General features: G+C 41.4%; 1 protein-coding gene across 1 annotated transcript in view; it reads left to right on the forward strand.

Moving 5' to 3' along the window:
• Nucleotides 1-148: 148 nt before the first annotated feature.
• LOC146642396 (sodium channel protein type 2 subunit alpha-like) overlaps nucleotides 149-25,272 on the forward strand; it is a 40,852-nt gene continuing 15,728 nt past the window's right edge. The window contains exons 1-17 of the mRNA XM_085399538.1: nucleotides 149-359; nucleotides 6,237-6,556; nucleotides 7,270-7,387; nucleotides 7,703-7,793; nucleotides 8,204-8,332; nucleotides 9,175-9,266; nucleotides 12,061-12,351; nucleotides 13,108-13,171; nucleotides 13,979-14,120; nucleotides 14,473-14,679; nucleotides 15,931-16,209; nucleotides 17,044-17,385; nucleotides 18,144-18,276; nucleotides 18,370-18,608; nucleotides 18,721-18,894; nucleotides 20,742-21,098; nucleotides 21,531-22,055. Coding sequence (XP_085255664.1) covers nucleotides 6,290-6,556; nucleotides 7,270-7,387; nucleotides 7,703-7,793; nucleotides 8,204-8,332; nucleotides 9,175-9,266; nucleotides 12,061-12,351; nucleotides 13,108-13,171; nucleotides 13,979-14,120; nucleotides 14,473-14,679; nucleotides 15,931-16,209; nucleotides 17,044-17,385; nucleotides 18,144-18,276; nucleotides 18,370-18,608; nucleotides 18,721-18,894; nucleotides 20,742-21,098; nucleotides 21,531-22,055 — 3,450 coding nt within the window. The 5' untranslated portion in view covers nucleotides 149-359; nucleotides 6,237-6,289. The remainder of the gene's footprint in view (nucleotides 360-6,236; nucleotides 6,557-7,269; nucleotides 7,388-7,702; nucleotides 7,794-8,203; nucleotides 8,333-9,174; nucleotides 9,267-12,060; nucleotides 12,352-13,107; nucleotides 13,172-13,978; nucleotides 14,121-14,472; nucleotides 14,680-15,930; nucleotides 16,210-17,043; nucleotides 17,386-18,143; nucleotides 18,277-18,369; nucleotides 18,609-18,720; nucleotides 18,895-20,741; nucleotides 21,099-21,530; nucleotides 22,056-25,272) is intronic.

Raw genomic sequence — 25,272 nt, forward strand, 5'->3', positions numbered from 1 at the left:
GTTTGTGGATGACAACAGGTTGCTGGCTCTCTCTTTCACTTGTATTTTCTAGAAGTGTACGCTCAGGCCATCTTGCGGCAGTCACAGCTTTGAGTACATCCATTCCCAGTCTGTGATGTCTAACCAACCGGAAGCGCGGATTGATTCCTCCATGGCCAACAAGGGCGGATAGAAAAAAGGGAGAAATCAGACGAGTCCTTATTAAATAATAAGCTATTAAGCATCGACCGGAATTTGTCAATAGGAAGAGGAAAGCGTTCAAATCTTAAACTGAGTGATTCTCCGCTGGAAGAAGGGATTATTCTGAGGAATATGGGATCTACCTTCAGGGTCCTTACCTGCTGGGCACCGTAATGGTGGTGAGTGTTCACATCTTTTGAGAAGGGTCCCCCATCATTTTAGATGTTTCTTGTCCGAGGCAATAAGACTTTTCTGAACTCTTGTGTTGAGCAGTCTGTGGCATCAACATTAATGTTTTATATTCCAGTTTTGATATTCCTCCACTAATTGCCCGGGTGATAGATAGATATTAAAAGCCCGTGTTGCTGATATATATATATATATATATATATATATATATATATATATATATATATATATATATATATATGTGTGTGTGTGTGTGTGTACATATATTCCCCTTCTTCAAGATTGTTTTAATTACGCAGACATGCAGTCTTCACCAAATATACTATTTATATTTGTCTTGAGCTTAAGTTGTGTATTTTACTTCCATTTCCAAACAAATGTTGAAAGAAAAATGAATAACACATGACAGATAACCTTCACGTCGTGACAAACACGGGCTTCAAATATTAGCATCCTCACCGACGTGCTGGGAGGGACTAGCCCTCTTATTTACAGGCCCCTTCAGTGTGAAAATGTTGCTTACTCCTGACAGGAGTGACGCAAAGGGGTGACTGCATTTAAAGAGGTTTCATTGAGGTAAGCCAACAACTGAGGTGTCAACCGACAATAACGCCGACGTATTTATTTTTGGTACACCAGAAACTGTCAGTGTCAGGGATTGATTACAAGGAGCAGACACACATCTGCCAAGGACACGCCCAGACTCATTCAGTGGATAATTGTGGATGTGAAAAGGAGCGAGCAAGAGATAAAAATATCTGATTAACGACTTTAAGTGATACCTGTTTGGCTTCGACCCTCAGGTGGGCCCCGGACTTTACCTGTAGGGGTGTTGGTCGGGTGGCAGGAACAATTATACACGTCAACCTCGGTCGGTCGCTTACCGTATCTGTGTGTGTTAAGATTTATTTATTTATTTATTTATTTATTTATTTATTTATTCATTTATTTTCCTGGGAATTGTGCTGCTGGTGGCGTATCTGGAGGGAGTGAGGACATAATGGCCGCGGCTCACTCGAAATATAAAACTCAAAGTGTCGTTTTTTTCCGGAGAGCTAGAGGTTATCATCAATATGGCGACGACTGCCGCGGCCCCCTCTTCTCGTTTTGAAACAATTAAGGTACTGCCTGACACACGCCGTCTCTTTTTTTTTCTGGTTTCTAATAAGCTTCGCAAGCCACTTCCAACCAATGCCAGTCTCTCTACCAGTCGCCATTAGTGGGTTAAAAATGAATACGCAAAATAGCATACACGTATCTCACCTATCTGGCCAATCACAGACGGTTAAGAGCATTTTCAAAGGGCTATGAAGTCCAGATAAACACGCAGTAGGGGAGCCGTTGTGTGTTCATATAGTTATCATGTAAAAAAAAAAATCTCAGTGTTTTCTCGTGTAGTCGTTTTTTTTCTTCTTCTTTAAACACCATGGACAACAGGACCTTTTGACGCCAAATCAGCTAAAATCATTCTATTTGAGTAGTGCAGGTGGGTTTATTTGTCTGTACAGAAGCTGTATGCTGCTTTCAAAATATCTGATACATTCAGGCAGGTTTCCACTTATTTGTTTTCTAAGGCAGCTGCTCTAGCGTTTAGCACCATGGACAGTGAACCGTCTGCTCTTGATGGGGGGAGACTTAACATATTTGCTCAAGGGCATTCAGGGGAGCCATTGAAAGGCACCTTAAAGGACAGGTTCAGTCATTTTTCCAAGCTGTCCTAAAGCAGTGCTGGCACACCTATGTCATTCAGGCTTTGATAGACATTCTGGCTGATACTGGAGGAACTAAATCCTCAAATGTAAAGAGCATTTTTGCCCACAGCAATGAGTGTCCAATACTAACCCTTTAAAAATCTCCTTTACAGGCTCTTTTTTTGAATTGCATGACACACCTAGATGAGACTCTGTAATACTGCACAAAAGAGAGTTTTCTGCATGTGAATCAGATCACTGTCAGAAATGTATACATGATATGTTTTCGGTTTCTGTCGGTGAGTCCAGGGATGACCACACTGATAACAGAGTTCAAAAGTGGGTGTGGATGTTTTGGCTGTGGGGTTGGTAAGGCAGAACAGCTAACAATCCACCACCCAGCATCTCATGCTAGACAAGCTGTCAGGCCACATGTCACAACACTGGATCCCGAGGCAGTTTTTGGGACACAAGCAGATGTGTTTTATGGGAAGTGTGTGTGTTCTCTGGGGTTCTCTAATTCTCCTTTCCAGTAAACTGTGGAGTTTGAACCACTGTCTCTTTTATTTTTATTAATGTCTTACCATAAGAAAATATAATGTCTATATGATTAGTTGAAAAGGCTTGTGATCGTAATTTAAAGCTGTCACTGGTTTAAAATAAGGTTTAAATTCCATAGTAATAGAAGGTAGCTTTCAAATTGGGAACAATCAGCTCGTACCAGATCTGAGTATGGCATGAAAGTTGACAGCGGTTATATAGTATAAATTCCTTTAGCTTTGGGGGAAGAATAAATAAATAAAGCAAATGCTTCAGATTTAGACACCACAGTGGCGTCAGTCTTCCTATCTAACCTTTCTAACTCTAATAAAGAAAGCAAATAACCCTGTATTGGTTTGTTATCGGGAATAGTTTGGATTTACATATTGGTTGTGATTTAGGTTAGCTCTGGTTTGATAGGCATGAGTATAAAGTCTAAATCTGGTAAACTCATATTTGCCGACATCTTTGGCTTAGTCACTGTACTCTTAGTGGATGACTCTGCATTCCAGACTTTCCCCTGTTTTTAAGATCTAAGTATAAAAAAAAAACAAAAACATTTTTATACTTTTACCTCCTTTTAAAAAGGAAGGCAAATTAGATGGCAGCCAAGTGTGGCAGTTTCAGGTCCTCCATTTCCATTTCGAAAAGGAAGAAAAGCTGATGATTCAAGGAGACCTCACTTTTGAGGTTGCCAGAGGGGAGGTTCCTGTTTTCTGTGGCAGTATAAGATCCCACAGGGAACAGGACCCACCTGTGAGACTGCAGCGACTGGGCGGCACCGTGAACCAGCTAATAATGGCTCATCAAGGTTTTTTTTAGTTTTTTTGGCAGGGGAGAAAATCTTGTTTGTGTTTCTTCCCTTCCATCCTGTGGGAACAGGGTGGGCCTCTGGGTGTGAAGGGTGGTACAGTAGATGGTTGGCAGGAGGAATCGGGTAGTGTGGCTGATTGAGGGAGGAAGTAATAAAAAGCCTGTAATTAATGCCTGCTTCATTTGTTTCTGCTGAAAGTCACTGGAAAAACAGGCTTTTTTTTTTCTAATGTGAGGCTGTCCGCCAATTAATTAGCAGTAAAAGGACAGTGGCTCCTCTCATTCTGCAGATGCTGCTTTCTCCACATGGCAGAATGCAGCATTAAAAAAAGTAGACCAATATTCTCTTCAGTGACACTCTTTTTTTCCTTTTTTTTTTTTGTTCCTTTTGCTGACCACCTCTGTTGCTGCTGGCTACTTTTGTGTCCCAGTGAATCAGCTGAAGGAATGTCACTGACTTCAGTGCCACTTTTGACTGCCTCAGTGAAGACTGGGACCTGCTTTGCTTAAATAGTTTACCTTGTAGTCAGAGACAGTTGTTGTTGTTTTTTTTGCCTCTGTCTCAAAGTGTATTGATGGTTTATAACCAGATCATACTTATTATTTTCCATGTGATGATTGTGAGATGATTCCTGTTTGTCATTCACTGGTTATAAAAACTGCAAATGCCACACTATTGTGTTATACAATGAGGCACTCAATTTGGTATTAGTCACTCAGGACCATTTGCATGTGAAATGTGCTCTTTTCATACGTTTTCTCTCCCAGCCTTTCAAATGCTTCCAAATCTTTGCAAACTGGTTTCATGTCACCATATAAGAAGCATAATAGTGATTGCATGGTCAAAATATGATATATGTGCCTAATTGTGATGGTAATCGAACATGTCTGAATAAGAGTGGGGTTTTTTGGCGGAACAATGGCAGACTATCCTTTGGGTCAGACCTGCTGCATTTTCCTAACGCTTTAAACACAGCTAAGTCTGAACTGAATGAATCACATCAACGTGATTCCTTTCTGCAGGATCTTCTATGGAATTAACTCATTCACTGCCAGCCATTGGCAGTGAATGAGTTAATAAAACAACAACAATAATAATAATAAAAAGAAGAAGAAATCTCTGTAAAACTTTAGCAAATGTCTAAATTGGCTATCATTCTAACAGCATGATAAAGTGATAGAGATGTGAAATATATAATAAGAGTGGATGTTTTAGGGAAAGGTCTGCCTTTTATTTCTCTGCAGACTTTTCAACTGATGCCTGAATTTGCACCAGCTTTCCATTTACTTTATATGCCACCGGTCCCTCTACAGCTATCTTTTCACTAGTGCAAACATTTACAGAAATGTAAACAACTAGCAAACATAGTTGAACTGTTAATGTCTCTGGCCAAAACTGGTTTTGCTACGACTGTAATGTAGTCATATGTGAAAATGGGCTCACTGCCCTCTGATATCAGCGCTGTAAACCCTGTGATGGCAGTTTATCAGTTAGCTTGGTAGCATAAGAACTGTTCAGCACATGGCACAGCTTTTACCTTAGACCTACTTTATTAACCAAGACTAGATGCACAAAAGAGACATGAAAAAACAGGGTCTCCTAGGTGGCTGCGGTCTAACCAAGAAGACCTTTAGATTACTAATGAACTCATCCTATTTTGGCCTGATCCTTCACCTTTCTCATAATCATCATCACCACATGAGCCAAGATTTTTGCATGGAGCTCCAGATCAAGGGTAACTGGTAGTCATTTTATATGTCTTCCATTTCTGAAAAATAATCACTCCAACAGCTCGCCCCTTGTCACCAAACTTCTTGCTGATGGTCCCAATTCCAGCCATTTGCAGGTTTGCAATCTTGTCCCTGTTTTTTGGTCTCATCCGTGGTGGTGGAGCAGTTGGAATGGAAGAAACTGGTTCTGTGGAACAGTGCGTTGAGATCAGGAGTATCTGCGATTGGTTAACTGAGACATTGGCTGTGGTACACAGATTGCAACCTGTAAGAGCCAGAATTCTAGTGGCCATAAAAATAGTGACTGTTCATTCCAGACTTACACATTCAGCAGAGATCAAAAAATCATTTTTCTCCCTTTAAAGATGATATTATATAGCTATTATTGTTATAATCAAAATAAGATATTTCCGCATGAAAACCCAGATTAACCCAAGTCTTCCATATCACACGTACAACGAGTTATGCTTTTATATTTACTAGTATGAAGGTATAAACATCTGCCTCCACAAAAGCTGCTTTGATATGGCGTTCCAGTAACCAGCAGCCAACAGTTCTGCATCTATGTGTATTAAATAATATAAGTTGGCAGTCTGCTCAGGTGACGTACATGAGGAAATGCTATAATTTGACTTGTATTCGGTCTGAACTCATCGAAGGGATCAGGATGTTGTCTGTTGCTAATTAAATTACTCCCTACAGAAAGAAATGACCTACTTTAAATCCTTCTTTTAGCAAAGTATAGCTGGTCATGTTTAGTAAATATTAAAAATAGAGGAACTAATATTTTTTTTTGAGATGCTGTGTGTCATTAGTGTTTTCTCTTCTGCTAATAATCACAACAGTATTTGGGGGGAAAAGCATTTTGTGCTCATAATGCTTTGCCCTTCTCACATTCTAGTTGCAAACTGTCAGTGATAAATCCAGAAATGTCACATGGTCCAGCTTCACACGTCATTAAAATCATTTACACAGGTAGCAGTTCCACCTGTTCGTACTATATTATAACATGTCCCAGGTAGATGACTTCACTCCTCCCACTGGTGCTTTTTTTAGGTCTTGGTTCATTTCTCCTTGCCTTTCCCCCTGCAGCTACCTATCCCAGCTGAGCACTTCGCTTCCCTCTGAAGGAGCAGGATGACAAGATGGCACAGCTGCTTATACCGCCCGGACCTGACAGCTTCCGCCCCTTCGTCCCCGAGTCGCTGGCCGCCATCGAAAGGCGCATCGCCGAGGAGGAGGCCCAGAGACCACGGGTGGAGCGCCGCAGCGACAGCGACGATGAAAATGGGCCCAAGCCCAACAGCGATGTGGAGGCGGGGAAATCTCTCCCCTTCATTTATGGGGACATCCCTCCCGGCCTGGTGTCCACTCCTCTGGAGGACATCGACCCCTACTATAGCAGTCAGAAGGTGTGTTATTAATGTCATCGCTTCACGTTCCGCTGTAAAAGAATAACATCCAAATGGACGTCCGTGGATAACTCTAACACAATTTCTTAGCTTTGCAGGCCTCAAAGTATCATTAAGTACACCAATTTAGCTTTCAATTACAGTATGACTCATGCACTGAATTTTGATACATTACAGGTCTACATTTTCTAGTTCAAGCTTTGCAGTTCATAAAAGCTTGAGGTTAATTGCATGATGTTCTGAACAAACTATTGTAAGTGAACGACTGGGCAGAGTTTCCTCCCACATGTCTAAAATCCCGCCAAGGTTTTTCAGGTTTTCTTCTGAAGGCAGGTTGCATTGAATCTGTGGCTCAGACGAACAGGGTTTGTTTTTAAATCACGCAATATTATCAAACTGTATCACATTTAGCACATGGACAGACTGAACTGTAAACCATAGTGCAGCATTAATGTGGTTAGTCAAGCCAGAGTCTTTTAAAGCCTGGGCCAACAGAGGTGCTAAATGCTAATCTGAGCTGCTGTGCCAGTAGGACTGTGGTGCCAGACATGTCCTGCCTGCGGTGGACTCATCCAGCTGGACATAGCCTAACACGGTCCTAATTACCGTTATAACCAATCACACATGCACAGGGGTCTCTTAGGTCTTTTGAAAAAGAATGAGGTTTTTGTATGACACAGATATTAACCAGATTTCTTTTGTCTCTCTTTCAGACCTTCATAGTATTGAATCGTGGGAAGGCAATCTTCCGTTTCAATGCCACTCCTGCTTTGTACATCCTAAGTCCCTTCAATCCTCTGAGGAGGATAGCTATTAAAGTTTTAGTGCACTCATATCCTTTTAGAGTTTGCTACAGATGCAGCTTGATTTGGATTAAAGGGTTTATCAGACAAAAGAGGGATTTAAATGGGCTGCTGATGAACACTAAATATCATGATTGGCTCAGACTTTTTAAGTAGACTTTTTTTTTAGTCCTTACAGCAGCTTAGCTGTCGAAGAAAAGATATAGTACTGTGTACTATGACAGCGATGGATAAGGAAATATCAGTTTCAGCTGTTTAACTGTCAGAGCTTGTTGTATGTACCAAACAGAATGATATATGCTTCAAGTGCCCAAATACTGCATTGTCCTTGACTTTGTTTCCACGATGTTCAGCATATTGATCATGTTCACGATCCTGACCAACTGTGCTTTCATGACCCTCAGTAATCCCCCAGATTGGGCCAAGAATGTAGAGTAAGTTACCAGTTGTTTATTTTTGAATTTCTTGCTGTCCCTATTCAGTTAATTTTGGACACACGGAGACAACACTCTTCAAATCAGGACTATTTTTGCCTGGCGCTCGGTCCTGATAATTACTTAATTTGTGATTCATAAGATTCTATTGTTATCGAGGTTTTAAAATTCCCTCTTAAATACGAGTATGTGCCAGACCCAACCCTACTCCAGTCTGCTATGTATAGAAACTCCATCTAAGAATCTACATATAAATAATACAAAACAGACACTATTTAGTGCCTGATTAGATTAATAATGGATTTTTTCGAAAAGTAAGCAGATTTTGTTAAATCCACAGTCAGAGGGCAAGTAGAGCTGTTATAAGGACCTCTTATGCTCAGAAAAACTCATTTCACCTTCTTTTCCAGGTACACATTTACGGGGATTTACACCTTTGAGTCCCTTATAAAGATCCTGGCCAGGGGCTTCTGTGTGGGGAAGTTCACTTTCTTGCGAGACCCGTGGAACTGGCTGGACTTCAGTGTTATCCTCATGGCGTAAGTATTATGACAAACACAGTTAGGATCAGCTTAACATGATATGGCGTAGATTACAAGGCCAAATGCTTTTAATTAGCCCAGCAGCCTAATAAGGCACACTGAATGTGAGAAAAAGAACAGATCAAATGGAGAGCACTGCAGCAATCTGCAGCTTATTCATGTACGCTTTAAAATCGTGGCCAAGAATCTTAACTCTGCTCTGTTATAATGGATGTGAGGCCCCAAAGCACTGTGTATCTCGGCCCATATTAGTCTCATGCCTCAATGACTTCTGCTATCTCCCTTACAACTATAAAAGGCAGCCTTCGGCATTACAGTGCTATTTTTTTTTGTGTGTGTGTGTGTGTGTGTGACGTAGTATTTGTTACACGCTGAGCACGTAATGTAATAGTACTATCATCTTATTGTGTCTGAGAGAGGTCTGTAGTTGGTAATGGTTGTCTGAGGGGCAGTTTTGTTTCTCACTGGGTTTGCCTGTTCTTTGCTGTGTAGTAACTGTGCATTTAATCCTGCAGGTATATAACAGAGTTTGTAAACCTAGGCAATGTTTCAGCTCTGCGCACATTCAGAGTTTTGCGAGCTTTGAAAACTATCTCAGTAATACCAGGTAAGGTGCCAGCACTCCTCCCTTTTGTCCTGTGTGTGACTTTTTGTCGTTCCCTCCTCTCCCCTCTTCCCATCCTACGACCCTCTTTTTGTCTTGTGACACCTCATGTGTGTGTGTGTGTGCGTGCGTGTGTGTGTGTGTGCGCATGTGTGTTTGTGCCACACCTTTCCTGAAATGCCCCACATCCCCGCCCACCCCCTCCTTCCCGTCTGCCTCCTCCTTTCCCTTACAGATATGTCACAGAGTTTGTGGACATGGGCAATGTCTCAGCACTGCGAACCTTCAGGGTTCTGCGAGCCCTGAAAACTATATCAGTCATCCCAGGTGAGAGAGCCATCAAGGCCCATGGCGTTAGGGAAATGCTAATGGCTAACTGGCGCTAACATCCAACCCCCCCCCTCCCCCAAGCTCATCTCACTGTAGCTAAGCCGTCCCTCGTGCTGCCTTCGTCCCAAGGCCAGTAAAAGCTGGAATCTGGCCCCAATCTGCACAGATTGACACGATTCTTAGCTTTTAGATACATCCTTTAAGGCAGAATTCTTTTTGGTTGGAATCTATTCTTGCCTTGGGAGCCGTAAGAGTAGATTTCTGTGCACTATTTCATTTTCCTTTTTGCATGAGACATTGCAAAAGCCGATTTTCTGGTGGTAAGCACTTACGTGTGTAGGGTTCCTCCTTACCTTGTTTTTCCTGTGCATGTCTTGTTCAGTGTTGTGTGTTTGAAATTGTGAGAAATTGTGATATGGTGAGTGGTGGTTGGGTAACGGCATTCTTAACACTAACGCAATTCACAGCGCAAACTAACAAAACGTTCATATGCTAATCAACAACAACAATAGAACCCAGGACAGGTACAGACGATAACATTAGCTGATCATTGTCATGGCAACAGCAGTCTCCCCAAGCAGGACAATGGCCCTCATTTGTGTATATGAATGTTTAATGCACAAGTCAGGGATTTCTCAATAGTTTGTCCCTACATTTGTCATTTCTTTATGGAAAAATTAAATAATTATGAACTATCCCTTTAGGAAATTTAAACACAAGTATTTAAAATAAATACTGCTACTAATAAATTATAAATTATAATTATAAAACTAATAATTATTTTAATTATAAATAATTAAAATAATTATGATGCCTTTTGGCTGTTATTTCCACTTTACCAAAACATCATAATCGGCAATAAAGTAAATTGCATATACAAAAATCAAAATACTAACAGAAAGCTTTAGGCTTTAGCCTTCAAATCCAAGCATATTCGTATTCTGCATCTCGTTTTATCATATCATAAAGTATTTTGGGTGTCGTCACTTCTTGGCACTATCCCAGAAATGCTGAAGAATAGGAAGGGTTTTTTTTTTCATTGCAGTGAGTTACTTGTCTTGGCCTGACAGATCACATGCTCCATACCCTCTGCCTGTTTTCTTCTTTATCTTATAGTATGTTATTCTTTTTTCATTTCCACTTTGACTCCATGCAGGCAGGACAAGCACACATGTCATAAATCTTCTTTTTAGGGGGTCAGGGCAAATATTAGAAAATGAGGCCCAATGTGTCCTGCCATTCCTTAAAAAGACAATGTGGAGCCCAAGGAGTTGACTTGGCTTCCAGATTCTAATCCATCAAACATCTGTTAAATGTGCTGGAGCAAGCCACACATCCACAGAGCCAGACTGGCTCTCCTGGAGGTCCCATGTCGTGCCCTGCACAGTCTTAGATAAATGGTTTTAATGTTGTTGTTGTTGTTGAACGGTTTATGTGAACCGGTTTATGTGCCAAAAACTGGCACTGACTCTTTGGATAAAGACCATCATCTATTTCCCCTTTCTATTACTTTTTGCAGCTCTCATAGCTACATTCAGACTCAAGTTAAACACAGTGAGCTCATTCTTTTGTGACAGTGCAAGCAGTGCTGGTGCATGGTGGTATTTTTCAGGAACTGGAACACATTTTGTGATAAAGGGTAATAAAAAAGACGGTTCTGTGAAAAAAAATGGTTGTTTAAAGAACGGAGATGTAAATATCTCATCAGTCTTCTATGTAATACCACTCTGTTATGGGAATTTACTTTGTTAAGAGATTTAACGTTCTCATTTTCTTGGTGAGAGTTAGATGAGCAGATATCATTCTCAGTTAAGGTTAAGGATAAATACCAGGCTTTAACAGTCATGCCAGCTAACCTGGCGATATATAGATATCAAAAAACATATCAGCCATCAGGGTCAAAAACATAAATAGAAAAGTTGGAGGTTAATTGTGCCAGATAAAGTGTTTGGTGTTCCAATGAAAGCCTAGGTTTGTTGTAGCAGAAGAATTTTGGAACTGAGCCAAGGGGTTTGTGTTATCATCATACGGTCTTTATTCATCAAACTTGATGTTCTACCAAGTTTATCAATCTAGTGTGGGTTAGCTAAACATTGCTAACATCTTCCAGTCTATATAATATAATTTTCATCAAGAAAATGAATAATACGACTTGATTCCACCATGCACAAACAAAATGTTCAAAGGTTACATGCAGAAATAATTCATCTCTGAAGCACATAAACAAAACTGTAGCTCCTCAACATAAAAAGGCTGGGGTGCAGTCTTCCCTGTATGTGGTGGCCCATTTTCTTTATGCCTTACAAACCAGATGTCTAAGAAATTCATGAGACCATTCTGTGTGTCAGAGGATAAGTCACACTCCAATTTATACTGCACTCCACTGAATGCATGCAGCAGCAGGTTTTCAATGATCCCATCCACAGTACTATGCACTGTCAAAAAAAGAGCTCACTTGAATAGTTTCAGTGACAGTCTGTTTAAAATAAAAGCAATGACTTATTAATGATCATTCTCCCAGAGACCCCAAAACCATAGCACTGTAATGGGCATGAAATACATAAATTTCTCTAGGGGTTTATTCATGATCAGCAGTGGTCTGTGTCAGCTTGGTTCCAGTATGACTGCAAGTAGTTCATACAGGAACCTCCACTGCAGATCATTTTGGCTGCTTTCTCCTGTAAGCTGTTATTAGCTTCTTTACCAGCTAGTGGCTGCAATTAGCAGGCGTTAATCATTCTGCGATGTCCCACTCCTACTCCCGTACCCCCTTGCCTTCTCTCCCATTTAGGTTTGAAGACTATTGTTGGTGCACTGATCCAGTCAGTGAAAAAGCTGTCAGATGTGATGATCCTCACCGTGTTCTGTCTCAGTGTCTTTGCCCTCATCGGCCTCCAGCTCTTCATGGGCAACCTGAGGCAGAAGTGCGTGCGCATTCCTTTGGGCAGCAACACAACTTTGAACAACACACATGAAAGCAACAACACATTGGTGGAGAACATCACATTGGTGGAGAACGTCACGTTCATGGAGAACATCACAAAAAACTCCTTCGACTGGATAGAGTACATCAATGATGAGAGTAAGCCAAATGAATTGGTGAAAGTGTTTCGTGTCTGCCAGGCGCTCATTGGGGTTAAATACAGTCAACTCTCCCACCCTAGATGCTGGTTATAGTCAGAGATAGGTCAGGGTGGTGGCGGTAATGGTCGAGTGGTGGGGGGAGGTCAGGCATGCTGACTTGTTGCCTTGATAGAGAGTGACAGCGATGGCTGGGAGCAGGCGTTGCGCTCTCCAACAAGAGCTGGTGGGAGAATGTGGCAAATGTGCCAGATAATCGCCACAACAATGAAACCCTCCACTTTCACCCCCTCTCTACCTCTCATCATTCTCCCATAGCCCATCTGTGTGGCATGAGCAGTTTAAAGTGTTAGAAAAGGGTGACTCACTGGTTATCAACAAGACATGCACCGGCTACACAACAATCACATAACAAGCCAGAGAAAAAGAAGATGGATACAGAGAGATTACATTTGCATTTCTTTTAAGACCTAAAATGAAAAAGGGATTAAAAAACATTTTTGTTTTTAAAGATAACTGATATACTTATTACACAGTTAAATGATGATATGTGCTTACATCATGAAAAACCACCAAACAGATGAGTAGTGTAAAAACAAATCCTTTCCTTCAGACTTTTAAGCCATATGCTAAAACTGAAGAAAAACCAACAGGGTGCATATTGGCCTTCTTTTGCCACCATTACTCATATCCATGACGCTCATGGCGCTTTGATGTTGTTGTGACTGACCAGCCCTCTATCTCCTCTACCCTCTAGGAAATTACTATTACCTCCCTGGCCGTAGGGATGCTCTGCTCTGTGGAAATGGCAGTGGTGCTGGGTAAGACTCAAAATGTTTTATTTATATGGCCAATTAGACTACACCACAAAGCTTAGTATACGTACACAATCAGTTTTGACACTTGCCACTGTGCAGAAGCATTCCAGGAATCTAAACTGCTGCTCTATCCTCGGGTAAACGTGTAAAATCTAAGGTTATATCATGCGTGTCAATGTGCTGTACTTGTGTTAGTAGATTACTTATCCTTTTTTTTCTTCTTCTTCTTTGTGATCTGCTGAGTAACTCTAAGTAGCTCTAAGTAAGGCCAGACTCCCTATTAAAGTCCTTTGAATGCTATCTTTCATATCATGTTAACTACTGCAGTATCTCAGGGGTTTAAAGGCAAATGTTTATATTTGTTTATGGAAAATTCCTTAGTTATTTTCAATGTCTGTCTCACACTTTGTTCCAGGTCTCAAGTCAGATTGAGCAGGTAGTTTTGTACTGTGTAATTGTGTGGATGCTTAAGCATCCACACTATTGAGTTCCTGTTTCTCTTTATTGATTATTGAAGTTGTTTTTATGATGGTAAAGGCTCGTGTATAGCGTAGCATGGGGGGGGGACAGTGATACTCTGTAATATGCAGCAGTGTCATTAAAGTAAATTGTCTCTATTTGTCAGAATGGAAATGTGAATGGACAGAGGTATGGACAGAGGTTTTGTTCTACTATACTTTGCATTGACAGTATGCATTGTGACAATAATAACTAAATTTCAGGGTTCTGATCCCTCAAACTTACTCTTATTACTTCTCTTTTAAAATAATATAAAAAGTACATCTAATCCAAAGTGTTGTTTTCTCAAAGGGTCTGCCCAGAGGGCTTTTCATGTTTGAAAGCAGGTCGCAATCCAGACTACGGCTACACCAGCTTTGACACCTTCAGCTGGGCCTTCCTGTCCTTGTTCCGCCTCATGACCCAAGACTACTGGGAAAACCTCTACCAGCAGGTGGGTAGGCCTCTACAGCAGGGGTCCCCAATCCCAGTCCACGAGGGCTGGTGTCCCTGCAGGTTTTATATGTGTCCTTGATCCATCACAGCTGATTTAAATGGATAAATTACCTTCTCAACATGTCTTGAAGTTCTCCAGAGGCCTGGTAATGAACTAATCATGTGATTCAGGTGTGTTGACCCAGGGTGAGATCTAAAACCTGCAGGGACACCGGCCCTCGCGGACTGGTATTGGGGTCCCCTGTTCTACAGCATCACTGTGCCTTATTTCTGAGGACTAAAGGATGCATATTGTGCCCGTTTCTTGTTTTCTTGTCTTAAAAATAATCCAGCTGTTTTGGATTTTGCAGACTTTGCGTGCAGCAGGGAAGCCCTACATGATCTTCTTCGTGCTGGTGATCTTTCTGGGGTCTTTTTACCTGGTCAACCTGATCTTGGCTGTGGTGGCCATGGCTTATGACGAGCAAAACCAGGCCACCATCGAGGAGGCCCAGCAGAAAGAGGAGGAGTTCCAGGCTATGCTGGAGCAGCTGAAGAGACAGCAGGAGGAGGCACAGGCAGGACATTCATCTTTTTTCTTTAGAACTGATACTTTAAAGCTAAAGAGAAGAGGTTACTTGTATAAGTAACCTCCTCTCTTTAGCTATTTAATTATAATGATTATCTGAGAAATTTTATTTGACATTTTTTTCATGTGGGCATTTATTGTTAAATAACTGTCCATATTAATTAATGTTGTTTCAAACTGCTGAGGAAAGAGAAGTTTGGGAGCTTTGTTTTTATTCGCCTTTTTGTTAATGAGGCCCAGGCAACTCTGGAGATTTGCTGTTGTGGTTGACTGGAAAATATTAGATGCCAAATTAAATAATGTAGTTGTTCGACTTATAAATGAACACACTTGAAATAAAACGGGTCAAATGGCTTCGTTTCTATTGCGTTGATTGGTCTCAGCACTGTTTGCAGCAGATGCATCATAGCTAAGCAGCCAGTGGTACTGAGTTGAGTGGTATCTTCACAGGATGTTGCTGATTAGTTTGCAAACTACACTCTATAATGGCACTGTCATTTTTTCATAGTATAACTCTACCATCAAACATTGACCAATACATTAATTTTCATTTTTAAAAAGTATTTGTTTAACATTCTAATGTGCTTGTTTCTTGCTTCCTTATTATATTAATGTACATGAGTCATTTCATAGCTGCATTTTCAGCGCTCCTTCTCCACCTCTGATCTCTCCTTCAGTGGTTCTGCTCAAGCATTCAGATGTTTTTATTACCCCTCAGCAGTAAAAGGCTGATGGGGTATTTCTGTATCCCTGTCGGACGGGCAGGAGGGCAACACAGACACCCAAACTCAAGAGCTTTCAAAGGGACTTGATACCAAAGATAAATCTACTAGGAGGTTGAGGGGTTGCCATGAGAGACTGTTAAATTCTTATGCTAAAATATAATTATATGTTTTACACTGAAGTGTAGCACATACACATTTCCAAGACATTCCTATCCCAATAACGGTATATCCAATGAAACAGACAATGTGTTTAATTTTAAAAAGACTGTAAACTAAGTATCTAAGCATCCACACAGTTTGTTGTTTTTCTTGAAAAATGTTATAAATGCAAGAATGGTTTGACTGGAAATAAACAAAAGTCAATTTTTAGAAGGTATCAGACGTGTTTGGCTGTTACTGTTTTTGCTGCTGCGCTCAGCTGCCAGGCTACTCTCCTCCGCTTCAGTCTGCCAGAGCCTCTGAGACAGTCGCTGGGTTGCTATGACAACTGTGTTTGTGTTCGGATTGGCTGGCAGGTTGCCGCGGCAGCAGCCACAGAGAGTGGCGAATACAGCGGGAGAGGACGCCCTACCTCCGAGTCCTCCTCAGGGACATCTAAGCTCAGCTCGAAAAGCGCCAAAGAGCGACGCAACAGGCGGAAGAAGAGGAAGCAGAGGGAGGAAGAGGAGGAGAGGGGGTGCCGTGACAAGTTCCACAAATCTGAGTCTGAGGACAGCATCAAGAGGTCCAGCTTCCGTTTCTCTATTGATGCCAACAGGCTTTCTTATGAGAAGAGATGCTCTTCACCCAACCAGGTAAATAAAAAGAGTTCAATAAAATCAAGACAGTGTTGTCTAATATTTATTCAAATCAGTATGCATTTGTGAAGAAGTGATGTAAAATGAACAATCTTGCTTTTTCTTTGCAATGTCAAAGAATCCTTGAAAAATTCCTGAAATAGATACAGATCTGTATCAGCTTTCAAAGGTCATCCCTTGTAAGCTTGGCCAAACCCCACACTGGGTAAGATTTTTAATGAAATTATGTAGAATTGTATGACTAACCATACCAGCAACTAAATGAGCTGCAGACTGTGAACAGATCCATCTCTAATGGGGTAAAAAAACTAAACATTACTTGTTTATTATTGAGGCCTAGAGATGCCAGTAGAGAGAATATATTGAGACAGACTAACTATTTCATCTTTACGCTAAGTTAAGCTAACCTCATTAGTGTAAACTCATGTTGGCTGTAGCTCTGGAGGTTACCATTTTCCAGAAGTACACGGGTAGAAAATGCATACGCTTCAGTCAGGTTCAGTTAGATGCTGCATTCTCCTTCATAATAATAATAATAATAATAATAATGGATACTTTATTGATCCCCATGGGGAAATTACTTGTTTTTCTCTGCATTTGACCCATTCACTCAGTGAAGCAGTGGGCAGCCCACTAAGCAGGCGCCCGGGGAGCAGTGTGTAGGGACGGTACCTTGCTCAGGGGTACCTCAGGGTAGCCGTTAAGTGGATTCGAACCGCCGACCTTCCGATCATGGGGCGACCACTTTACCTACTGAGCTATCCCTGCCCTATTTCATGTCCTCTATAATTACTTTCCTTACTTATCTAACCCCATCTCCGCCCCCCCCAGTCTCTTCTCAGTATCCGTGGCTCAATCTTCTCACCTCGGAGGAACAGCCGTGCAAGTCTTTTCAGCTTCCGTGGCCGGGCGCGAGACATGGGCTCCGAGAACGACTTTGCGGATGACGAGCACAGCACCTTTGAGGAGAGCGACAGTCGCCGGGGCTCCTTGTTCTTGCCGCGCCGCCTCGAGCGCCGGTGCAGTGCCGTTAGCCAGACCAGCCTCGGAGCACCTCGGATAATGCTGCCCGCCAATGGCAAGATGCACTGTGCAGTAGACTGCAACGGTGTGGTGTCACTGGTCGGTGGAACTTCTGTAACAACCTCTCCTGTAGGTCTCCTGCTGCCTGAGGTGACTTAACGGTTTCATGGTTTATTTTCCCATTGACTTCCTCCAGTTCATACCTTTCCCTTTATTTGATTTCCTCATTATTCTGTTGTTGAAAAATAGATATGAGATATCATATTGTCATATTAAATTCTCATTACATTGGTACACATTTCTTGACAAGGTCTGTAGCTGTAAATGATGCAGGATTGTACAACAGTACTATTAATCTTACAAAACCCAACACTACTGCATGAGAGATCAGATAGAACCAGAAGGAAGGTAACTGGGTACATTTGCTTGAGTACTTCACTGGAGTGGAGATTTAAAATACTTTTACTTGTAGTGTAAGAATTTCTATGTTCTGCTGCTTTCTGCTTTTTCAATGCTTATTTTATACTTTATTTAGCTAAAGATACTTACTAGTTTGCAGATAATTTGCTTTATTATTAACATAAGAAATTTAAGTAATAAGTAATTAAAATCTTCAACAACTGAAACTTTAAAGAGGAAGATGCACATCAGCAGATAGTTGTGATCAATAATACGTATATAGTGCTGTGTATGATTATGACACTTAATCAATATTCTTTAAATATTTTGATTATTCAAATTTTGTGCTATTAAGCTACAAAGTAGAAATCTAAGTTGTAATAAGTTCAAAAAAAGAAAAATTGTTTAGCAAAACAGTTCTGGTGCATTAAATGACAACGTGTATTGCAGCGATACTAAAAAGACAGCCTCACAGTGTGTGTTTCTTTTTCTTGTATGTTTTTTTACAGGGGACAACTACAGATACTGAGCTTAAGAAACGGCGGTCGGGTTTTCACCAGCCATCTATGGATTATTTAAATGAACCAGGTGGCCGACAGAGAGCCATGAGTGTGGCCAGTATCCTCACCAACACTATGGAAGGTCAGGTCATACACATTTGTAAATCCAGAGAAATAAAACAAACTGCATTCTGAACCCATTAAAACTCATGAAGATGTTTTTATTGTACTCCAGAACTTGAAGAGTCGAGACAAAAATGCCCTCCTTGCTGGTATAGATTTGCCAACACCGGCCTGATCTGGGATTGTTGTCCTGCGTGGCTGAAAATCAAAGAGATTGTCAGCATGGTGGTCATGGATCCATTTGTGGATCTAGCAATCACAATTTGCATAGTCCTCAACACCCTTTTCATGGCCATGGAGCATTACCCCATGACAGAAGAATTTGATAATGTCCTTTCTGTGGGAAACTTGGCAAGTATTCATTGTGTTTCACTTAAACTTGACAAAACCAGAACCATTGTCATTGTGAGTCATCTTTTATAATCCAGATTGATTTAAAACTGCTTTTATTCCCCATTGTTAGGTGTTTACAGGCATCTTCACAGCAGAGATGTGCTTTAAGATTATCGCTCTGGATCCCTACTATTACTTCCAGGAGGGCTGGAACATCTTTGATGGCATTATTGTTAGCCTCAGCCTGATGGAGCTTGGCTTGGCTAACGTTGAAGGGCTGTCTGTACTCAGGTCCTTCAGATTGGTAAGATCACTCACAGATACGCTGGGTTCAGAACGCCTCAGTCTCCAATAACACCAAGATGTTTCAAAAAATTCTCTTTAATAATGAGGGAATGATGTAATAACAGCACATGAAAGGCATCACTGAAAGTTACTTTTGTCTTTGGTGTAAAGTGAGATCTCCCTGTTTCATCCGATTAGCTTTTTGACTTTTGCTAGTTGTAAAGAGAGACAACAAGTACGTAATGGACTTGACTGACCACTCAGTGGTTTACATTACAAATCACATTCACACATTAACACATCACTTAATTTAATGCACTTTAAGCACTTTAGTTGGTCAGAAGGTTCCTTTGTGAGTGCGCATGCGCCATTAGCGTGCTGCCTGCTGTAACCCCTAATTTCCCTCGGGATGAATAAAGTATTCTGATTCTGATTCTGATGTCTGCCTCACATCTATTCCCACTGAAATTTCAAATGACCACTTAGCCTAACATGCTTGTTTTTGGATTGTAGTTTCAGTAGATTATTAAAGTTATTGGAAAAACAGATCTGTTCATGTAATATGTGGCAAAAGACAAGAAGTAATTAGAAGCACAAAAACAACTTGTCTCACTCAAAATGAGGATTGCATATGAAACATGGACATGGCCACCCATTGGTTTGCAGACTTCATATTGAGCTGAGGATTTTCACTAAGAAAGCAGTGGATCTCTCTGAGAAACTGAGGGCACTGCATGTCTCAAGGCCTCAGACACACAGGCTAAGATACTGGTTGGTGACTTCTCATAACCCACGGTCACTACAAATGTGCATTCCTAGCCAGTTGGCAAGTCATTGCTGGCTGTCACCAGGTGAAATCTGCTGCAAATAGGGTGTTGCTCACAAGAAGCCAAACCTTCTTGTGAATGCTTTGGCTGCGAGCAGATTGCTGTGGTTGCCCAAGACACTGTCTTAAAATAAAATAAAAATACATGTCATTTTATTCTCCGAGCTGTAGTGAAACTGTAAGTACCATCGTGCAATCTGGAAGTGGAGAACAGTTGGTCCTTACCATTGCTACCAACACATTTCAAGAGATACAGCTTTTTCTTTGAAGGCAAATGTGCTCAACTTCAGGTTGGCGTCCCACTTCTCACAGTATCACTATTGCTTGATGGGTAGTTTGCAAAAGTTGCATAGAGATTGGCATTTTCTATAGTGCAATAACCAATACCACTTTTGACCAGTGTCACGCTAGCAACTGCCAGCAGCCTGTAGAAACTACTTGACAGCCATTCACAGAATACATATTTTTACCTAGGGGGTAATCAGGGGTCGCTGACCAGTCACTGACCTGCATTAATGTGGCTCTAGCAACCAGTTTCAGAGAGACTTCTAGCACGCTCCTGCGTAAACATTTGTGACTGGTCAGGGAATACATTTCTCTTGTGACCGGTGGTTGCCAGATGATCACTGATCGGTCTTTAGGGCTGTGTGACTAAACTCAATCAGGAAAATGTGTACAATGAATCACGTGAAAAGTAGATGGTAGTGGTAAATGGACTGGTTCTTATATAGTGCTTTTCTACTCTACCTGAGCACTCAAAGCACTTTATACAACTTGCCTCATTCACCCATTCATACAAGCAGAAAAAGCAGAAAAGAGTCTATGGGCTGCTGGTATTCACTTCTATACAATCTGACTTTCAGAGTAGTCAACCCCTGATGGCCATCAGAAGACACACACATTTAAACACGTGACTTTCTTTTTTGGACTAAGAAACTAGGCCTGTTGGTGGTCTATAAATAAAACATGTGTCAGTAACTGATAAGATTAAAATCTGATATATATAATATATATATATATAATTTCTTTTCCTCAAACAGCTGAGAGTCTTCAAACTAGCCAAGTCTTGGCCGACTTTGAACATGCTCATCAAGATCATCGGTAACTCTGTGGGTGCTCTGGGAAATTTGACTCTGGTGCTGGCCATCATCGTGTTCATCTTCGCTGTGGTGGGCATGCAGATGTTTGGCAAAAACTACAAGGAGTGCGTGTGTAAGATTTCAGAGGACTGCATGTTGCCCCGCTGGCACATGCACGATTTCTTCCACTCCTTCCTTATCGTGTTCCGGGTGCTGTGTGGAGAGTGGATTGAAACCATGTGGGACTGCATGGAGGTGGCAGGACAGACTATGTGTCTTATCGTCTTCATGATGGTCATGGTGATTGGAAACCTGGTGGTATGGGCTCAATATTTTCTTTTAAGTTTTTCACCTTTGGACAGCCATTAAGCTACGTACACACTGGAAGCGATCTGCTTGTGGCACATGTTGTTGAATCTAATGAAACTGGTTGCTTGTGGACATTCTATGCTCCGGTTGCGTAGGTGAGCTAACATATTTACTACCAGGTCATATATCAGTTAGCTGTATTCTTCACTCTAATTGGTCTTTGCTTCAGGTGCTCGCTTGTAACTTGAGCAAGTTTCTTTTTAGGAAGTTTATCTCTAAACATCATTCGCTTTCTATGGTATCTAGTCGCCAGGTTGCTGCAAATCATTTCCGGGGTGTACGTAGCTGTAGAGTTTTTATCAAATGTCGAGTTCATAGGGCAAAGAGTTAAATCTGTATAAAATAGAGTTTTTATGTTTTCCTGCCATGACTCTTTCCTAGGTTCTAAATCTCTTCCTGGCTCTCCTACTGAGTTCATTCAGTGCCGACAACCTGGCGGCAACCGATGAGGACAGCGAGATGAACAACCTGCAAATTGCTGTGGGCAGGATCCAGCGGGGCATTGCATTTGTCAAAAACGTAGTGCGGCAGTTCCTCCAGAGCTTGTGCTTTGGCAGGGGCGGAAAGGGCTCTGGTCTTGCTGAGGAAAGCAAACCCCTGGATGAACTACACAGCAATGGCAAGGGCAACTGCATTTCCAATCACACAACAGTGGAAATCACCAAAGACCCCAGTGGGGTGTACATGAGGGAGGGCAACGGACGACCAGGAGGGCTGGTGGTTGGGGTCAGTGTAGGACGGGACAGTACGGGAAAATACCCAGTTGAGGACTGTGACTACATGTCATTTATTCATAACCCCAGCCTGACAGTCACGGTGCCTATTGCTGTGGGCGAGTCAGACTTTGAGAACCTAAACACAGAAGATTTCAGTAGCGACTCATCTGACGTGGAGGGCAGCAAAGAGGTAAGATGAAAAATGAAGTGACTGCAGTATGTCAGATTAACAGAAATCTCTTGAATGACACAGCTTTTGTATTTGATTAGCTCCTTTATGTGTAAACTTAACACCCAATAGAAGTCAATCACTATATGAATAAGTCAAGAGATTGCCTTTTGAGAAATTTTCCAGAGACAGTCAAGCAGTTTTAAAATAACACACCTGCTGACTCATTTGTACATGCATCATGCCGTGTTGCTGATGAAATCTGCTCGAGATTTTAGTCAGACCTGCAGCTCTTGGCAGTAGAATAAGATACAACGTTACAAATAATGACTCAAATTTGCATTTTGACCAATGAAACAGTTTAACGTTGACCATATACATAAGGCTATGTGTCTCTGTAATATTTCATGTAGACTTGCTTAATATCTTGTTTTCTTTAGGGGACATGTGTGCCTGTGTGGAGAAAGACTTAATGAAGCAGCCGTATTATTAGAAATGTAGAGATGTTGCTCTATCAGCTTGCGTCCGGACATTAATAAAATGTTTAAACAAAACAAGTTACCTCACCCTTAAGACATGTTTTTCTTTTCTAATTCATTGCCTATTCTAGTAGAGCAGCAGCTACATTTGCTCTTGAGCCTTGCCAGGCTGACAGAGCACTGAGACTGTGCTCCCCGGTGATGTCAACCTGTTACTGTGGGTGTGGTGCCAATTATCTGTGATTCAAAACAACCCAGAAGACTATGTCCACTATATTATGTCGACGGCACCTCATCATCCATATATGAATCAGGCAATGGTGATCTTTAAACCCTGTATCGAGTAGTTGGTGAGCCATTATATTCATGCAGCAAACGATGCTGTGTTGTCATAATATTTAATGTCATAAACTCAAATTATAGCAAACATCAATTTAAACATTAGGAGCTACACCGGTGAGGGGTTGGTGGATGTTCTTATTGTGTATGCGTTGTGTGAGACGTGTCAACCCACTGTTTTTGCATTGCTGTTAGGAAATGTGTATTTGGGGACAGCTAAAGTCATATTCTCTGAGGATAAGTGGTCCCCTTGTTGTGTGTTGTGGGCTGACCAGTGAAAACAGATTTGAGGTTGTATGTTAGCTTTTGGTGTGTATGACTTACTTTGTTTAACCCCCCGTTTGTTATTGCAGCGGTGTCACAGGCGCTCTCAAGGTTTTCAGTGAGAGGAGAATTGTAAGACCTCTTTATTGTACCATAGCACTAACCATGAGGACTGCCTATGCCATTTACAGACAAACAACACACTTACTTTTTTGTCATACCTTCAATGGATTGCCCATTTTTGTTCTTTGCCTGGTCTGCCCTCCGTTCCCCTACCCCACCCTACCCCTCCTTCTTTGCTTTATCCCCTCCCTTTCCCAAACAGCAGGGCACTCACTGCTGTAACCTCTGAGTCCTTCTGTAACCCCCCCCTACCCCACCCGCCCCTTTCATAATTTATCTCTGAGCATCAGGCTGTATTGCAGTTCCAAACCATTAAGAATGAGCAACACCACCTCTTTTTCCATTGATAGATAAACTCATCTAACATGACGTTTGCTTTTGATTTCATTGCTTGGTTTTTGACTTGGTTTTGGGACTTGATTGGCATCAAACACTCCGAGCTTGAGAATGAAGGAAGAGAGGAGGAGGAGAATGAAGAGGAGTAAGGGGGAAAAAGATGGAATGGGGAAATGAATTTTGCTTTAGCTGGACAAAATTCATTTGTCTGGTTCATAGCCCATGCATACATACATGAAAAACTTGTTTTTTGTCTTACTTGAGTAATAGCGGAATGATGAAAGATTCTTAACAGAATTCTTTCCGAGAAGAAAATAAAGAAATGCTGATGTGTAAATGATGACTTTTGCAGGGTGGTAAAACAGGTAACACATGGCTGGTTATACTGAATCAGAGTTATTTAAATGAGGGCAAATGCTTTATATATACATGCTTAAGAAGCCACCTCTGTTGTTGGCGCTTCTGCCCCTGTGTTATCGACTTTTGTTACACTGCAAATATTTCATCACCTGATAATTAAGTCTACCAGTTATTATCCCGATAAAAATATGTTAGGTTAAGACTAAAAGCCTTGTATGTAGTTGACATCCAGAAGAGGTAACATGGGTTTCTTATTAAAGGTGAGAAATAGAGCGGGAGGAAACCACCCTTCCAGAAAACACTTGCAAGCAGCATGCTTCCATCATTCCCATGCCGTATTAGCTGGGTCCCACGGCAATCAGGGCTGCTGCACTGTCAGACCGACATGAGGAAACAACACCATCTCTGCCCAAAGAAAACAGACAGGAAGCCTTGCGTCACCCAAAAAGTCTCACTATATGCAGATGATTTTGTAATGGACATCACTGCATGTGAGGGTTTTAGAAAAGCGTTAGCAGTGTGCATAATTCACGGTAAGGAGGGCAGAGAGAAGGTTGAGGTGGAGGACACAAATCTTAGTCCTGGATGTTTCTGGGTATGTGTGGATGCTAATTCCGGATGTTTTACAAATGGGAACCCAAAAAATACCTGCCAGACCACATGCTGTCTTATAAACAGTGCACAGTACTGGTTTTTGCTGGTAAGCTAATGTGGTTCTCCGTCTACTTCAACACAAACAGAAGGAGCTTGTACACTGCTTTCAAGGAATGGAAATAAATGGTGTTTTCATGTCACTGAGGAAAATTTTCAGCGGCAGTTCTGAAGGTGGATTTTAGGATTGAGGGTGGGAAAAGAATTTCAGATCATAATTTTTAGAAAAGAAATGGGATAAATATCTTTAACAAATTGATTTTGAGTCAGTTTCAGTGGACATGAAAACACTGGAGCACACGTTCTGCTTGGTACTATTTCAGGCTTGGATTGATAATGCACTGGAATACTGCATGAACTATTCCTCGAACTGAGGTCACATCAAACGTACCCACAGTGCATTTCCATAACGCCAACTTCCCCATGCCACGTATTCTGATTTGAGCCATCAGATAAATCTAATTCCTAAGCCTGTAGGTACATTTGATCGATGCTGCATGTGATGATGATGATACAATGACTTTAAAGAGCCCAACTCTGTGAGCTATTACAGTGCCTAGTCCTCACACTATGGTATTCAATCGTGGCACTGGGGTACGTGTGACTGGAGAATCACAATGATAACCAGCTCAGAAGGTTGGCTCCTATAACCAAGGGACTTCAGTGTGATGCATTGTAGTGTGACT

Source organism: Rhamphochromis longiceps, linkage group LG23, assembly GCF_057381845.1.
Source record: "Rhamphochromis longiceps isolate RC_006_pf linkage group LG23, R_longiceps_female_GT1.1, whole genome shotgun sequence".
In the NCBI taxonomy this organism is placed as follows: domain Eukaryota; kingdom Metazoa; phylum Chordata; class Actinopteri; order Cichliformes; family Cichlidae; genus Rhamphochromis; species Rhamphochromis longiceps.